At 44.3% G+C, this 18,195-nt stretch overlaps 2 protein-coding genes across 2 annotated transcripts; one reads left to right on the forward strand and one right to left on the reverse strand.

Moving 5' to 3' along the window:
- Positions 1–5,475: 5,475 nt before the first annotated feature.
- Positions 5,476–8,128, forward strand: LOC106572601 (tubulin alpha chain). The gene is made up of 4 exons (XM_014146933.3): positions 5,476–5,622; positions 6,478–6,700; positions 6,809–6,957; positions 7,062–8,128. The coding sequence occupies exons 1-4, from the start codon at positions 5,620–5,622 to the stop codon at positions 8,040–8,042; spliced, it is 1,356 nt and encodes a 451-aa protein (XP_014002408.1). The 5' UTR covers positions 5,476–5,619; the 3' UTR covers positions 8,043–8,128.
- A 59-nt stretch (positions 8,129–8,187) lies between these two features.
- Positions 8,188–15,683, reverse strand: LOC106572600 (melanocyte protein PMEL). The gene is made up of 12 exons (XM_014146932.3): positions 15,437–15,683; positions 13,945–14,040; positions 13,485–13,631; positions 11,748–11,876; positions 11,450–11,611; positions 10,987–11,331; positions 10,579–10,788; positions 10,317–10,442; positions 9,956–10,064; positions 9,190–9,395; positions 8,936–9,026; positions 8,188–8,639 (listed from the first exon to the last, which is right to left on the reverse strand). The coding sequence occupies exons 1-12, from the start codon at positions 15,495–15,497 to the stop codon at positions 8,471–8,473; spliced, it is 1,851 nt and encodes a 616-aa protein (XP_014002407.3). The 5' UTR covers positions 15,498–15,683; the 3' UTR covers positions 8,188–8,470.
- Between the last annotated feature and the right edge of the window lie 2,512 nt (positions 15,684–18,195).

The raw sequence follows: 18,195 nt of genomic DNA on the forward strand, positions 1-18,195 counted from the left end.
TGATTTGCGTGAAGAGGAGGCAGTGTAAAAGGGGCCGGAGGGCGGGCTGCCTTCTGAGAATTTGTAGGTGATCGAATAAACCCCCACTTCCTTCCATTCTGCTAGAAAACATGCAATCTTTGGACAATAAAATATATGAGTTACGCGGAAGATTAAACTACCAACGGGACATTCAAAACTGTAATATCTTATACTTCACGGAGATGTGGCTGAACGACGGCACTATCAACATACAGCTGGCTGGTTATACGCTGCCCGTGCAGGATAGAACAGCAGCGTCTGGTAAGACAAGGGGTGGCATTGAATGAGCTGTATTCCACCATAAGCCAACAAGAAAACGCTCAGCCAGAGGAGGCGCTCCTAGTGGCCGGGGACTTTAATGCAGGGAAACTCAAATCCGTTTTGCATCATTTCTATCAGAATGTTAAATGTGCAACCAGAGGGGAAAAAACTCTGGACCACCTTTACTCAACACACAGAGACGCATACAAAGCTCTCCCTCGCCCTCCATTTGGTAAATCTGACCATAATTCTATCCTCCTGATTCCTACTTTCAAACAAAAACTTAAGCAGGAAGCACCAGTGACTAGATCAATAAAAAAGTGGTCAGATGAAGCCGATGCTAAGCTACAGAACTGTTTTGCTAGCACAGACTGGAATATGTTCCGGGATTCCTCCGATGGCATTGAGGAGTACACCACGTCAGTCATTGGCTTCATCAATAAGTGCATAGATGACGTCATCCCCACAGTGACCGTACCTACATACCCCAACCAGAAGCCATGGATTACAGGCAACACCCACACTGAGCTAAAGGCTAGAGCTGCCGCTTTCAAGGAGCAGGACTCTAACCCGGAAGCTTCTAAGAAATCCCGCTATGCCCTCGAACAAACCATCAAACAGGTAAAGCGTGAATACAGAACTAAGATCGAATCATACTACACCGGGTCTGACGCTCGTCAGATGTGGCAGGGCTTTCAAACCATTACACACCACAAAGGGAAGCACAGCCGAGAGCTGCCCAGTGACACGAGCGTACCAGATGAGCTAAATTACTTCTATGCTTGCTTCGAGGCAAATAACACTGAAACATGCATGAGAGCACCAGCTGTTCTGGAAAACTGTGTGATCATGCTCTCCGCAGCTGATGTGAATAAGACCTTTAAAAAGGCCAACATTCACAAGGCCGCAGGGCCAGATGGATTACCAGGACGTGTACTGCGAGCATGCGCTGACCAACTGGCAAGTGTCTTCACTGACATTTTCAACCTCTCCCTGTCCGAGTCTGTAATACCAACATATTTTAAGCAGACCACCATAGTGCCTGTGCCCAAGAACACAAACTTAACCTGCCTAAACGACTACCGACCCGTAGCACTCACTTCTGTAGCCATGAAGTGCTTTGAAAGGCTGATTATGGCTCACAGCAACATCATTATCCCAGAAACGCTAGACCCACTCCAATTTGCATACCGCCCCAACAGATACACAAATTATGCAATCTCTATTGCACTGCACACTGCTCTTTCCCACCTGGACAAAAGGAACACCTATGTGAGAATTCTATTCATTGACTACAGCTCAGTGTTCAACACCATAGTGCCCACAAAGCTCATCACTAAGCTAAGGACCCTGGGACTAAACACCTCTCTCTGCAACTGGGTCCTGGACTTCCTGACGAGCCTCACCCAGGTGGTAAGGGTAGGTAACAACACATCCGCCACGCTGATCCTCAACACAGGGGCCCCTCAGGTGTGTGTCTTCAGTCGCCTCCTGTACTCCCTGTTCACTCATGACTGTATGGCCAGGCACGACTCCAACACCATCATTAAGTTTGCCGAAGACACAACAGTTGTAGGCCTGATCACCGACAACGACGAGATAAGTTATAGGGAGGAGGTTAGAGACCTGGCCGTGGGTTGCCAGGACAACAACCTCTCCCTCAACTTGATCAAGACAAAGGAGATGATTGTGGACAACAGGAAAAGAAGGACCGAGCACGCCCCCATTCTCAACGACGGGGCTGTAGTGGAGCAGGTTGAGAGCTTCAAGTTTTTTGTGTCCACATCATCAACAAACTAACATGGTCCAAGCACACCAAGACAGTCGTGAAGAGGGCACGACAAAACCTATTCCTCCTCAGGAGACTGAAAAGATTTGGCATGGGTCCTCAGATCCTCAAAAGGTTCTACAGCTGCACCATCGGGAGCATCCTGACTGGTTGCATCACTGCCTGGTATGGCAACTGCTCGGCCTCCGACCGCAAGGCACTACAGATGGTAATGCGTACGGCCCAGTACATCACTGGGGCCAAGCTTCCTGCTATATACCAGGCGGTGTCAGAGGAAGGCCCAAAAAATTGTCAAAGACTCTAGACACCCTAGTCATAGACTGTTCTCTCTGCTACCGCACAGCAAGCGGTACCGGAGCGCCAAGTCTAGGTCCCAGAGGCTTCTACACAACTTCTACCACCAAGCCATAAGAATCCTGAACATGTAATCAAATGGCTACCCAGACTATTCGCATTGCACCCCTCCTCCCTCTTTTTTACGCAGCTGCTACTCTCTGTTTATTATTTCTGCGTAGTCACTTGAATAACTCTACCTATGTACATATTACCTCAATTACCTTGACTAACCGGTGCCCCTGCACATTGACTCTGTACCGGTGCACCCTGTATATAGCCTCTCTATTGTTATTTTACTGCTGCTCTTCAATTATTTGTTACTTGTATTTTCTTTTTTTAGTATTTTTTTGTATTTTTTTCTTAAAACTGCATTGTTGGTTAAGGGCTTGTAAGTAAGCTTAACACTGTAAGCTTACCTGTTGTATTCGGCATATGTGAGATTTGATTTGATTTGATTTGAATAGCTGACATTATTGATAATATGTTATAGACTGCACCAACTTAACGTGAGTTCTTGCTTGTCATAGAACTACTGTCTGCGATAGAGGTCAAATGACTCAACCCTAGATCTAAGACAGGGTGCAACAGACACTCAACCCCCCTTCCTCCCTGGCTCCATCCGTTGCTAGGTAATGAATAAGTTGCTTGGATACAGGCCTAGTATCCACATAAAGCGTCTTTATCTCTTAGTCACATGACCAAGCTTGAATAACAGCACTAATGGGGAGGAGGACAGAGCTGCCCCAGTGGGGAGTGTGACTGAGGCTTTCCTCCCAGACAGTCCCTACCCCATTCCTTGTTTTTATTTTCGCTCATCCTGTGTTCAATGAAACAGGGACAATATGGTTTTCTCTATGTAGTATGTGCTGGAATAGAACAAAATGTAGTGAAAAACAAGCATGCTGGTACCCATGGACATAACGCTAGTTAGCACTGGCTTGCGAAACTGCCTCTTACTTCATTCACACTGGGCATAGAGACATACAACATTCATTCACGAGTTCATCCGACTCTGGATAAGTAGATAAAGTGCTTCATTGGCAAAATCCCGAAGTATCCCTGCAGTGGAATGACAACAATCAGTAAGCAAATAAACATTTTCACAGTCAACAATATGCTTATTTTTCAAAAGTGGCTTGTTTCATTCTCTTTCATTCAATAGAGAACCTTCAACTTGTTTACAGAGATCATCAGTAGGCCCAGAGGTGTCATGCCCATAAGGGGCACAGGGGCATGTGCCCACTCAGATTTGTCCTGTTTAATAATAATTATAATTATAATACTGTAATACTGCTAGCCACCTGGCCATTTTCTGATGAAGAAAAGTAATCTAGATTCTAGATTCTTCTGCTCTTAGCAATTTTCGGGTTAATCTCCAACCTTCCGTTCTTAAGCAAAATTCTGGAAAAATTAGTTTTCAAACAGCTAAATGGTTTTTTTTAAAGTGCCAACTGTATTTTTGAAAACTCCAATCTGGTTTTCAGGCCCAACACAGCACAGAGACAGTCTTAGTTAAAGTGGTAAATTATCTTAGAGCCAACACAGATGCCAAACAGAAAATTAGGATAATGCCCTTTTAGTGTAAGAGTTGTTTGAAAAGACCGCCTGAAATTTCAGCCTGTTTTGGTGGGATGGAGTTTTGGCCTGCCTGGTGACGTCACCAGGCGATAAATTAGTTAATAGACCAATAAGAAAGAGAGTTACAAACGTCTCTGCCAATAACAGCTAGTTTTCAGTTTTCCCCTCCCCACTCAGACCCCTCCCAGATAGTCCTAGCAAAATTCTTGCTTGATAAATAAATAAGCTATTTTTGTTTATTTTTGATCATTTTAATCGAAAACAATCACAGTAAGTGTTATCCAGAAATTATTTTATATTGAGATACTAAAAATTTGTACAATGGACCTTTAAAGGAAAAAATGTGCTCATTCCATGGAGGACCGAAGCAGCACCTTCTCTTCCTGGGGTCCAGCAAAATTAAGTCAGTTTATACAATTTTAAAACATTACAATACATTCACAGATATATACAACTAGTGTAGTTTGTGTCACAGATGCTTTTGAGTGGATTTTGCAGAGACTGTATCGAGGCGACAATTCACTTTGTAGTACATGACTTTGTAGTACAAACTGATGTAAACTTTAATTGAAATAGCTGCCAGACAAATTCCAGTATTCAGGATAGTCTGACAAAATGCAGGATTTTCAAGCATCGGATGTTGTGTAATCCTTCTGGGGAACATGAGTATCATGATGTACGCTCTGGCTTTATCAGAAAGCTTGGATTACCAAAATGCACTTGCAGAGACCTGAGTCCTAAAAGTCAATACATGTTTGGTCATCGTGGGTATTGAATTGGATAGATGGGTTGAAAGAAAAACGGATTACTTCCTTAATAACATACATACACTAAGGCCAGCACAGTGCATTCATCAGCAAGACACTGTGATCATGTGATCAGCCCAGATGGATGACATCATCATTGCAGAGAATCTAGGACAAAGAGGAAGGAGAGATAGGAGGAGAATAGTGAGAAGGTTTGGCTCCCAATTCTGCCATTCTACATGATTTATCCGGTACTGTTCCACAAAATGACTTTGGATTAAAATCTACATATAACCATACTTAAAAATGTGGGTATTTGTTTTAGGTATGGTGATATTGCCAGGGTTTTTGGAGCATTCTGACATGGCTTCCACTGTCACTCCCATTGATTTGTCATCAATTATAATGATAAAGCTGTCCCTACTTCTAAACATTGGATTGCTCACTTTCAATGGTATCTGTGATAAGATGCATTTTTAATTGGGGTGAACTATCCCTTTAAACGGGGTGACAGAGGACATCCTTTAGGGTAAATCTACCACCTTCCCATGCATTCCCTGAATTGGAGAAAATATGTTTTCTCCCTACATAACAATGTCATAATAATTTCTTTTTTTTGTTCAATCGCAAAGCACAATGAGAAAAATATCAAATAAACAAAAAGCTTCGTTTTAAAAACGTAAATGTCAGCCTCATACAGGCGCATTACATAGTGTGCACTGGCTGTGCATAAATCTGGGAGCGCCGCCCCTCTCCATCAGCAGTTGTTGCGTCGGCGCTGACGGGCAGAGCATACGGTACACCCATTCATTCAGACACAAATAGAGATCTCTCTGCCTAGGCTATTTCTTTGTATTTTCCCTTATTGTTCGATCCTCCTCAGAAAAAATGGTAAGTCATGTAGTTTTTCAGCAATAATAAGCCTGAAATAATTACGTGTTTGATGTTTTCTGTTGAGAATTTCTCAAATGATGAGACAATCACTACACGACCGTATAGTGGCTATAATGGGTCGATTTTTATTGTATCGTCAATGAATTCGAGATAGGGGCGAATTTGCAACATCTTCATGATGTTAACCCATTTTTAAATGACGAATTTGCTTAGACTGAATCAACGCGTTTGGGATAGGTATTGCATGCTATTTCGGTTTATCACAAGGCTATTACATAAAGTGGTAAGCTAATTGAATGGGGATGGAATGAAAGAACAAAGCACTACATTTAGAATGCATACTTTTTGGTAGCTATTGAACACAGTTGAATTGTACAATATTCGTCAAATACAGCAGCATTTATCTATCCAGGTAATGGATATAAAATTGGAATAAAATGGGATCTTATTCTTAAGGTCATCCATTGTGTTGCTAGGTGGGAGAGGGCAGACTAGGTGGGGACAGAAGGGGAATATATGTCTCTCTACTGTAACATGTGTCTACAGTTGTAGACTGTAACATATGTCAATGTTAATATGTCTAGTTTAACCCTGAAAAGAAACCTATTCCACTCCAGCTTCCTTTTAATTCCTTAGTGATGTAATATGACCTCCTTGTCAGCTTAGTAATGGTCATAGGTGTAAATGGCAAGATTCCTCTGCACATCAGTTGATTTGTCTCCATTGTATCTGTTCTCTAGTTTACATGTAGCCTACCCATTCTTCCACTAGGTGGTGTTTTTGCCAATTGTACATTTTTGTCAAATGTATTGTAATTCTGTTACATTACATGTTTCTCCATTTATTTTCCAGCGTGAGTGTATCTCTGTCCATGTAGGTCAGGCTGGAGTCCAGATTGGCAATGCCTGCTGGGAGCTCTACTGCCTGGAGCATGGGATCCAGCCGGACGGGCAGATGCCCAGCGACAAAACCATCGGCGGAGGAGATGACTCCTTCAATACCTTTTTCAGTGAGACTGGGGCTGGAAAGCATGTCCCCAGGGCTGTGTTTGTGGACCTGGAACCCACAGTTATTGGTAAGATTTCTGTTTCTCATTTAATTGAAATAAGGGTATGTCAAAGAGGTTTTCCTTTGCTTTCCTGCTATTGAGCGCCTTAATGAGCTGTTCATTTTCTCTCCTCAGATGAGGTGCGTACTGGGACCTATCGTCAGTTATTCCATCCTGAACAGCTCATCACTGGCAAAGAGGATGCTGCCAACAACTACGCTCGTGGACACTACACTATTGGCAAAGAGATCATTGACCTGGTGCTGGACAGGATCCGCAAACTGGTGGGTATTTCCGAATGAATGAATGAAATATTTTATCAACTATCTGATCATAATGTGGACATTTTTTTCTGCCCATTTATTGACGTGTTCCACTTTCTCCTCAGGCGGACCAGTGCACAGGCCTTCAGGGCTTCCTGGTTTTCCACAGCTTTGGAGGTGGCACCGGCTCTGGTTTCACCTCCCTGCTGATGGAGCGCCTGTCAGTTGACTATGGCAAGAAGTCCAAGCTGGAGTTCTCCATCTACCCAGCTCCCCAGGTGTCCACAGCTGTGGTGGAGCCCTACAACTCCATCTTGACCACCCATACCACCCTAGAGCACTCTGACTGTGCCTTCATGGTGGATAATGAGGCTATCTATGACATCTGCCGTAGGAACCTCGACATTGAGCGTCCTACCTACACCAACCTCAACAGGCTCATTAGCCAGATTGTTTCCTCCATCACTGCTTCCCTTCGATTTGATGGTGCCCTCAATGTTGATCTGACAGAGTTCCAGACCAACTTGGTGCCCTACCCCCGTATCCATTTCCCTCTGGCCACCTATGCACCAGTTATTTCTGCAGAGAAGGCTTACCATGAGCAGCTCTCTGTCTCTGAGATCACCAATGCCTGCTTTGAGCCGGCCAATCAGATGGTGAAGTGTGACCCTCGCCACGGCAAGTACATGGCTTGCTGCCTTCTGTTCCGTGGTGATGTGGTGCCGAAAGATGTCAATGCTGCCATTGCCACCATCAAGACCAAACGTTCCATTCAGTTTGTTGACTGGTGTCCAACTGGTTTCAAGGTTGGCATCAACTACCAGCCTCCCACTGTGGTTCCTGGTGGAGACCTGGCCAAAGTCCAGAGGGCTGTGTGCATGCTGAGCAACACCACTGCTGTGGCAGAGGCCTGGGCTCGGCTTGACCACAAGTTTGACCTGATGTACGCCAAACGTGCCTTTGTGCACTGGTATGTGGGTGAGGGTATGGAGGAGGGAGAGTTCTCTGAAGCCAGAGAGGACATGGCAGCCCTGGAGAAGGATTATGAAGAGGTAGGGGTTGACTCCATTGAGGGGGAGGGAGAGGAGGAGGGAGAAGAGTATTGAAATGCCCCTGCAGGCAAGCCATTGTCAAACACTGTTACTGTTGCATGATCTTATTATGATACCTAATAAAACATTGAATTAAATTAGCTATTTGTGCTCTTGGACTTTATTCACAACCTTATCTTGACAGAAAGAAAGACATTGGTACAGTTTTGGGGGGGATTTTAATGGGGAGAAGACATAAAAATGTCTAACTTCACAGTAGTTTACAATACTATTCACTGATAAAACTTCCAGTATAAACATTTGAGGATGCACATTTAAGTTTGATGGAAATAAGCCAAATTATATCCATTCATGAACTTTCAGTTAAAAAATAAATGTATAAAAAAACCATAAAAGAAAAAGCAAAACCTTTCAGATGACAGATGAAAATAAGATGTTTCTATGCTGTTGTGTATTTGGCAGTTGAATGGGTTGTTGTCCATTCACACCAGCCTGTCATCGAGCAGTGGGCTGTTCTCTATAAGGCCCCATCGACTCAGAAGGTTCCAGAACAGTAGAGGCCCAGAGCTCCAACCAGGACTGCTCTCAGCACTCTGGGAGGCGGAGCCAACTACAGACTCCTCCTTCAGAGGAAGGTAGGCTTTGAACCGTCTGTGGAACAAAAGGAAAATTATTAATTACATACGTTTTTTTCCGAGGCTCACTTATAAGAATATGTAAATCTCAATGTGACTCTTCTGGTAAAATAAAAGATAAAAAGGTCATGAGAAAAGTGTTATCAATGGTACAATATGCTGCATACAGTTGCCCTGAGACAAGGCTATACAGTGTAGACAGACACCATAGGGGTTATGTCTCAAGCAAGCTGAAAAGGTTATACCTTGTAGTGATATGGAACTCTTCAGAGAGCTGTGACTAGAGTAGACCAATGTTGATTTGTGACTCACTTGTAAGTGTAGGCCATGGTTCCTGCAACCAGGGCAACGATCAGGACCACCATTGCCATGGCTATAGTGCCTGCAGAGGACAGACTGGAACCTGCCACCAAAAAACCCAGACAATAATTCATGTAAAACAACTTAATATAACATCATATTACAATATATTAATTATACTATTACCTATAACAATAGGTGTTGGACTGATTGACCCAGGTTCAAGACGAGGCAGATGTGCAGAGCAGACATCTTATAGTACATACCCACGGTCACGCTAACTTTGGCGCTGGTGACTGCCAGACTGACATCGTTGGTCATGGACACGTTGATACAGAAGATGCCGGAGTCATTGAAAAAGTGACGCAGTACCAGCTGGCACTCAGAAGAGGGGGCCACTGTGTTACACATGGTGTGGACGGGCATAAGACAGTCTGTATCGGACACCACCGTGCACACCTCTGTGGGAAGGCTGGGTGGAGAACAGACACAGGGTCAGAAACACTCAGTGAAACTCTAAGGACTGGATTCCTTTGCTATTTATTTTTAGATGTGATATGTTTTATGACTGCTGCAAGATGAATTGCCTCTCTGAGGACATTACAGTTTTCTGAATCTGAATTCCCTGACCCAGACTAATCCTGGACTAAAATGCAAGAATGATTTTAAATCCAGGATTAGGATTAATCTGAGGCACAGACGGCTGGTTTCACTTTAATCGGGGAGGACGGGCTCATAGTAATGGCTGGAACGGAGTGAATGGAATGGTATAAAACACATTAAGCACGAGGTTTCCATGTGTTTGATACCATTCCATTTACTCCAATCCAGCCATTATTATGAGCCATCCTCCCCTCAGCAGCATCCTGTGATCTGGGGCAATGAAACTGATCCTAGTGCCTAAGTGGTGGAATATAGGTCTACATACCTAGTGGATTTGTCTGTGGACCATGATTCTGCTTAGGGAAATAATAAATGGTGTGATTGTCTGAGACAGTCTCCCTTAATTGGGTCTGGAGAAGGAATACTCACCTCCCTTGGCAGGTGACAGTTAGATCCACTATGTTTCGTTCAACCTCAGATTCATCCATCTTGATCACAGCATTGTCCACTTGCACTATCTTCAAACTCTCGATGCCCTCTGAAGACAAAGAGAGAAAGACGGGCCGTAAAATAATCCTGAACGTAAATCAAATAGGATGGAGATTTACATGTTACTCTTTAATTATTTCTTATTCTTATCTCTTGATTTTTTTTTAAGCTATTTTCTTAAAACTGCATTGTTGGTTAAGGGCTTGTAAGTAAGCATTTCACTGTAAGGTCTACACCTGTGGTATTCGGAGCATGTGACAAATACAATTTGATTTGATTTATTTAGAGACAGTGGACTTACCAACGATGTCAATGCCAGTGCAGAAGGACCCATAGCGATAGATCACACAGTCATCATCCTTGGGTTTGTCATTGGCTTCACGCTTAACAACTATCCCCACAGGAGCTTGGCCTGTAGCAGTCTGTCCTGTATCAGGAGAAACAACAATGGATTCCAGTTACTAAATTGAAAATCCAACAATCTAAAGCACATTAGATGAACAGTTAATTTGCTTAATTAATCAGATAAAATGAATATGTTACGTGTTTAGAACATACAGTACCTGCTGGCTCTACTTCCTCAGCAGCAGGGACAGTTGGCGTGTCAGAATTAACTTGAGAAGGTATCTTCGTGTCCCGAGCGGTGGAGGCTCCCTCCTCAGTCATGACCTCTATGTCAGTCTCAGCGGTAGCTGATGGGCCTACATTTATTGTAGCTTCCTGTGTGGCCACCATCACTGGTGCAGCTGACACATCAGCAGCAGGAGCTCTCACTGGAGGTAGAAACAGGACAATTAAATGTTCTATTTTCTTTGTCAATCCTGGCATAGCCTACATATTGAGTGAATCTCAAAAGTATTTTCCATGATTCCCCACATCCTCTCTTCTTGAAGACACTAAGGATGCAAAGAATCCAAGTTAAGACTTTAGAAATCCACTTCTGGACTAAAGCGCTTCAAGATGAGAATGACCTGTTGTGCCGGCCGGGTTTGCAGGCCCGATGGTGACAGCATTACCAGTGGGGTTGACACCAGCTGGTGTGGCACATGCTTTATCAGGGATAACGGCCTGTACGACCACCTGGGGCTTGAAGCCACCAGCCACTATATAGGTGTGGGTGACAGTCAGCTCTCTGGAGATGAGCGCCCCGCTGCTGTCACCAAAGTCCCAGTTGTAGGTGATGTCGGCGTCACTCAGGTACTCGCTGGGGTCGTGGAGGCTGATGGTGAAGGCTATGGCTCTGTTCTGGACGAAGCTCAGGTCTGCCTCGTTGATGTCGTTCACTTGGGTCATCGAGACTGTGAAGGGGATTTTATCTAAAGATATAGAGATGGAGAAAAACCCTCAGACACGCATCTTATTTTTCAAGTCAGCTACTCATTCATTCATCCATTAATTCGTTCGTCCATTCATTCATCCATTTATGACACTAACCAGTGATGGAGAACTGTGTTGAGGTGTATCCCAGAGGGATGAACTTCTCATGGCTGCGGTAGTGGTAGATTACAATGTCCACGATGTAGGAACCCAGAGGGACATCGGCTGTCCCAATGGTGAGGGAGGAGGATGGGCCATCAGACACCTGCCAGTACTGACCTGTAAAGCAAAGAAAATTGCTTTTTACATGCTTATAACAGTGTTATTACAGGTTTATAACATCTTTAGCAGAGATGAAGTAAAACATGAATTATGTAGGCCCTAATAGGTGAGAGTGCTCGCAGCTGCACTTTACCCCATGTTTTCCATACAAACACATATGCAGGGGGCTTGTCACCGCCCTTCTTGAAGGGTGTTCCGTCAGGAAAGACACCATTCCAGTCCATGTTTTGTGCAGGATACACTGGCTCATGACAATTTGTTCCTGGAGGAAAACAGGGCGAGTGTTGGTTTCTGCTTTGTCTTTAGACCGAGGAGTATGTATTATGAATTACACTATATATACAAAAGTATGTGGACACTCCTTCAAATTAGTGTATTCGGCTATTTCAGCCACACCCGTTGCTGACAGGTGTATAAAATCGAGCACACATCCACACAATCTCCATAGACAAACATTGGCAGTAGAATGGCTTGTCCTGAAGAGCTCAGTGACTTTCAACATGACACAGTCATAGGATGCCACCTTTCCAACAAGTCAGTCCGTCAAATTGCTGCCCTGCTAGATCTGCCCCGGTCAACTATAAGTGCTGTTATTGTGAAGTGGAAACGTCTAGGAGAAACAACGGCTCAGCCGCGAAGTGGTACGCCACGCAAGCTCACAGGACAGGACCGCAGAGTGCTGAAGCGCGTAGCACATAAAAATTGTCTGTCCTCGGTTGCAACACTCACTACCGAGTTCCAAACTGCCTCTGGAAGCAACGTCAGCACAATAGTTATTTGTCGGGAGCTTCATGAAATGGGTTTCCATGGCCAAGCAGCCGCACACAAGCTTAAGATCACCATGCGCAATGCCAAGCGTCGGCTGGAGTCTTGTAAAGCTCGCCACCATTGAACTCTGAAGCAATTGAAACGCGTTCTCTGGAGTGATGAATCATGCTTCACCATCTGGCAGTCCAATTGACGAATCTGGGTTTGGTGGATACCAGGAGAACGCTAACTGCCCGAATGCACAGTGCCAATTGTAGAGTTTGATGTAGGAGGAGTAATGGTCTGGGGCTGTTTTTCATGGTTCGAACTAGCCCCCTTAGTTCCAGTGAAGGGAAATCCTAACGTTACAGCATACAATGGCATTCTAGACAATATTGTGCTTCCAACTTTGTGGGAACAGTTTGATGAAGGGCCTTTCCTGTTTCAGCATGACATTGCCCCCGTGCATAAAGCTAGGTCCAAACAGAAATGGTTTGTCGAGATCAGTGTGGAAGAACTTGACTGGCCTGCACAGAGCCCTGACCTCAACTCCATCGAACACCTTTGGGATGAATTGCAACGCCGACTGTGAGCCAGGCCTAATCGCCCAACATCAGTGACCAACCTCACAAATGCTCTTCTGGCTGAATGGAAACAAGTCCCCGCAGCAATGTTCCAACATATAGTGGAAAGCCTTCCCAGAAGAGTGGAGGCTGTTACGGCAGCAAAGGGGGAACAACTCCATATTAATGCCATGATTTTGGAATGAGATGTTTGACGAGCAGGTGTCCACATACTTTTGGTCATGTAGTGTATGTAGAAAAAGAGAACGTAGTATTTAACCTCAAAATGTAATGTTTGCAGACAGTAACATGGCACTGTAGTCTCCAAATGGAAAAAACAATACAAATACTGTAGTCTCGTGACAGACTTAATTAACAATAGCTGGCTAGAAACCAGCATTCATGCAATATTTGGTTCCGGGTGTCAAGATTACTGTATAATTGACAAAAGACCCTCATATGGCCAAAAGCTTGGGAATGAGGTTACCAGAACCCTGATCTTGTTCACCAGACATGGGATGAGGTTACCAAAACCCAGTCAGTTCTGGAGGAGGACTTACCATTGACGGTGCAGTTCTCAGCCCACACCACCTCTCCATTGGGCGTGACCTTCTGGTTGTGTGGGAACTGCAGCTCGATGGTAAAGGTCACATTGGCTCCAGTCAGGGTCGGTGCATCATTACCCACAATGAAGTTCACCTTGCCACCTGTTGGGAAGAATGTACACTTTGAAGTCAATATCATTAGTATACTATTTCACAGAGATACTTGACTTACTTTATATAAAGTGAGCAGAGGTCATCCAAAAATGTCCACACATTTCAGTGTTATTCCAACCTCATAGTGTGGAAATATATATAAAACACAGGAAAATCTAATTTTGGACTGCATTGGGCCTTTAAACCCCTTTACTGTATGAGCAGCAGAGGTAATCCACAAATGTCCACAAATTTCACATAGATATTCCTGTCACCATCAGTGTACACACATTGTATTGAGACAGAGGATAATTGTGCATACCTTTCCAAGAGTCTTTGTACCGAGGATCTTCATCTTTCCAGACTGGATACATTTTCGTATTCCATGATGGATATCGTGTGAAGCGGCTTTTGGGCTCTGGAATATAATCATAGACATTACATATAAAGCAGAGCATGTATTCATTAGAGTTGAAAAGGAAGGAGCTGACCACACTTTCAGTTGCAACCTTAAAGAAAGAAACTGATAAGCACTGATTATTTCAATATGCAGTAGTAGTATGTTTTATTTTTAATCCTGAGTTGGGATTGAACGCCGGTCATCCATACATGGCACCCTAGCCAAAATCACAATACGGATATCCCAATTGGGGGAGACTGCAAGGTGCTTATCAAGAGTATGATTGTTACAATAGGCTACTGTATTGTGCAATGATCCCACCAACGGTACACGTTTACTGTTAAATTAAGAATTAACAGCCGCTGACAGATACTCTCTATATTGTTTGGAATGAATGTAAACAGCTGATTGGTGACAAATGACACTCTTGATTTTTAACAATTAATTTAAAGCTCATGCTACTTGACCTATGTTGAAGATAGCATGCATTACTGCATTGGATCTTCCTAGAGGCCCTATGACTGCAATGATGCTTCCCCATAAAATCAAGGAAGTCAACAGGTTTAATTCAGATTTGTGCAATGTTTGCAAAGCATTTGGCTATCAAAACGGACAATCTCCATTGAAAGGGTTTTAGTCCAGGACTAGGCTTAATCTGTGTCTGGGAAACTGACCCATGGTCATGCAAAGGGCACATAGTGCTGCACTGTGGAGCCTCTTTCATAAAGCATCTAAGACAAGACCAAATGCAGTGTTCCTCAATACACTGAAAGGTTTGAATAAAACAAGTGTTGCCTGAAATGCCAGATGTGCTGGTCCATTTTTAGCCCAGTGGGAATGTCTAACTTGATAATTTTTTTGTGCAATAGGATCATTATCTGGCTAATAATGGGGGCCTCAAGGGAAAAAAATGGTTTGGTGAGGGGGCCTCAAGGAAAAGAAATTGTCCGGTAGGGGGCCTCAAGGAATTTCTAACACACCTGGCCATTTTTTCCCCTTGAGGCCCCTTCACCGGACAATTTTTTTTCCTTGAGGCCCCCTCACCGGACAATTTTTTTCCCTTGAGGCCCCCTCACCGGACAATTTTTTTCCCTTGAGGCCCCCTCACCGGACAATTTTTTTTCCCCTTGAGGCCCCCTCGCTGGACCATTTTTTTCCCCTTGAGGCCCCCTCGCTGAACCATTTTTTTCCCCTTGAGGCCCCCTCACCGAACCATTTTTTCCCCTTGAGGCCTTCTCACTGGACCATTTTTTCCCCTTGAGGCCCCCACATTGGGAAATCCTGGTGAGCCACAGCCTTAAATGAGGAATAAATCCCTTTTGTAAATTTAAAAAAGACTTTCTTGAAAACATATCATGTAGATATTCCTGGATTATCTGGTATACATAATGATATCCAGAGTGGCTGTACTTACTTGCTGTAGCAGATGAAAAAAGTGCCAGCACCAACAGTGCAAGAGCTGGCCCTGTCCTCATGTCCTAAGTGTGAACGCTTCCTTTCCACCTTAAATATGAAACATCCCTTTTCTTCTCCTCCACTGCAGGTCGGAACAAACTCACAAAAGCATTGTGATTCCTGGCTTTATAAATGCTCTAATCTCTGACATAACAGCAGTAGTACTAGACCCCTCCTACCCTACTGAAACCTGTGATCCCACCTCTCCAAAGGCACTTGTGACCTATCTGCTTTCCCTAGAACAGTAAAGGAGGGCTCACTTATGTAAGGCACACAATGAAATGGAGATTCAAATGTATTTTACATGCACATTTTAGGTTGACCTTTGTAGACCATGTGTACAAGATTTCAGAAGATACCTGTGTAAGAAAGAAGTTTAACTTGTCTGGTGACACAGGGAGTGATATTATCTGGGGAGTGACGTCCACCAATCCAGTTAAAAGTAAGACATGAATAAAAGAAAACACACCTGTTGTGATTATTTCCCATTAGGCTGTGCAGTCTTGGGACTCAGGAAATTATTTCTGTCTTCTTTATCTTAGTTTGTTTCCATACTGTAGCCTCATAAACTCACTATTAGCTAGACATCCTCATGAGTGAACTTAGATTCATACTGTATTTGTTAATCTGATTACGGATTGGTGCAACAACTTGTGAAATCAGCAGTCTACCTTCCCAAGGCATTGAGTTAATAAAGCTGCATACAAACATGGCCTCTTTCTTGCTTTCTTGAGTAAGGCAGCTCCAAAATGCAGGTGTTTCAGCTAGCTCAGTGGTGGTGGGGCAGCCAGCGGAAAGTACAGAGCGTAGGGGTTGGTAATGTTCTCTAGTTGCGCCGTGATTGGCTCAGTGTTCTGGCACTCTTGGGGACACTACGTCGCCGCAAAATATACAGGACCGCTAGAAAGTTCAAACTCCCTTGGGTGCTGCCATAGATTTACATTAGAAGTGCCCATCCAAGAATGTTCAAGGTCATTGGCCACAGATAGAATTACATCAAATCATGTTATATATTTTTTTATAATTTATCCCCTTTATTCTCCCAAATTTTGTGAAATCCAATTGGTAGTTACGATCTTCAATCAAATGTATTTATAAAGCCCTTCTTACATCAGCTGATGTTAAAGTGCTATACAGAAACCCAGCCTAAAACCCCAAACAGCAAGCAATGCAGGTGTAGAAGCATGGTGGCTAGGAAAAACTCCCTAGAAAGGCCGGAACCTAGGAAGAAACCTAGAGAGGAACCAGGCTGTGAGGGGTGGCCAGTTCTCTTCTGGCTGTGCCGGGTGGCGATTATAACAGAACATGGCCAAGATGTTCAAATATGACCAGCAGGGTCAGATAATAATAGTCATAGTGGTTGTAGAGGGTGCAAGAGGTCAGCACCTCAGGAGTAAATGTCAGTTGGCTTTTCATAGCCGATCATTCAGTGTATCTCTAACACACCTGCTGTCTCTAGAGTTTAAAACTGCAGGTCTGGAACAAGGTAGAACTTCCGGTAAACAGGTCAGGGTTCCATAGAACAGTTGAAACTGGAACAGCAGCACGACCAGGTGGACTGGGGACAGCAAGGAGTCATCAGGCCAGGTAGTCCTGAGGCATGGTCCTAGGGCTCAGGTCCTCCGAGGGAAATAGAGAAAGAGAGAGAAAGAGAGAGAGAAAAAGAGAGAGATACTTAAATTCACACAGGACACCGGATAAGACAGGAGAAATACTCCAGATATAATAGACTGACCCTAGCCCCCCGACACATAAACTATTGCAGCATAAATACTGGAGGCTGAGACAGGAGGGGTCGGGAGACACTGTGGCCCCGTCCGACGATACCCCCGGACAGGGCCAAACAGGCAGGATATAACCCCACCCACTTTGCCAAAGCACAGCCCACACACCACAAAAGGGATATCTTCAACCACCAACTTACTATCCTGAGACAAGGCTGAGTATAGCCCACGAAGATCTCCCCCACGGCACGAACCCGAGGGGGGGCGCCAACCCGGACAGGAAGATCACGTCAGTGACTCAACCCACTCAAGTGACGCACCTCTCCTAGGGACGGCATGGAAGAGCACCAGTAAGCCAGTGACTAAGCCCCCATAATAAGGTTTGAGGTAGAGAATCCCAGTGAAGTGATGGGAACCGGCCAGGCAGAGACAGCAAGGGCGGTTCGTTGCTCCAGTGCCTTTCCATTCATCTTGTCTCATCGCTGCAAGGTCGAGAGCCATGCATCCTCCAAAACATGACCTGCCAAGCCGCAATGCTTCTTGACACACCGCTTGCTTAACCCGAAAACCAGTCGCATCAATGTGTAGGAGGAAACACCGTCCAACTGATGACCGAAGTTAGCTTGCAGGCCCCCGGCCCGCCACAAGGAGTCGCTAGAGCACAATGAGACAAGGAAATCTTCCCGGCTAAACCCTTCCCTAACCATGCAGAGCCAATTGTGCGTCGCCCCTTGGGGCTCCCGGTCACAGCCAATTGTGACACAGCATGGGATAGAATCCAAGACAGTAGTGGCGCCTCAGCACTGCGATGCAGTGCCTTAGACAGCTGCGCCAAAATCACGCTATATCTACTGTAGCTTTGATTGGACTGATCATGTCAACATCATATCTTCAAAATCTTAGCTAGTAAGCTAGACAAGCAGTCATCTTCATGAATCAGGTTGACAATCTACTGGCAAATCCTTTTCAATCTTTGTGATATGAAGAGAAATTA

The sequence above is a fragment of the Salmo salar genome, chromosome 15 (genome assembly GCF_965601325.2).
Source record: "Salmo salar chromosome 15, fSalSal1, whole genome shotgun sequence".
Taxonomy (NCBI): Eukaryota; Metazoa; Chordata; class Actinopteri; order Salmoniformes; family Salmonidae; genus Salmo; species Salmo salar.

Coding starts and splice junctions, on each gene's coding strand:
- LOC106572601 (XM_014146933.3), top strand. Junction 6,701..6,808: donor CCTGGAACCCACAGTTATTG/GTAAGATTTCTG, acceptor TTCTCTCCTCAG/ATGAGGTGCGTACTGGGACC. Junction 6,958..7,061: donor TGGACAGGATCCGCAAACTG/GTGGGTATTTCC, acceptor CTTTCTCCTCAG/GCGGACCAGTGCACAGGCCT.
- LOC106572600 (XM_014146932.3), bottom strand. CDS start 15,497: ATGAGGACAGGGCCAGCTCTTGCACTGTTGGTGCTGGCACTTTTTTCA. Junction 11,332..11,449: donor AACACAGTTCTCCATCACTG/GTTAGTGTCATA, acceptor CTATATCTTTAG/ATAAAATCCCCTTCACAGTC. Junction 9,396..9,955: donor ACTGTCACCTGCCAAGGGAG/GTGAGTATTCCT, acceptor TTCTCCACCCAG/CCTTCCCACAGAGGTGTGCA.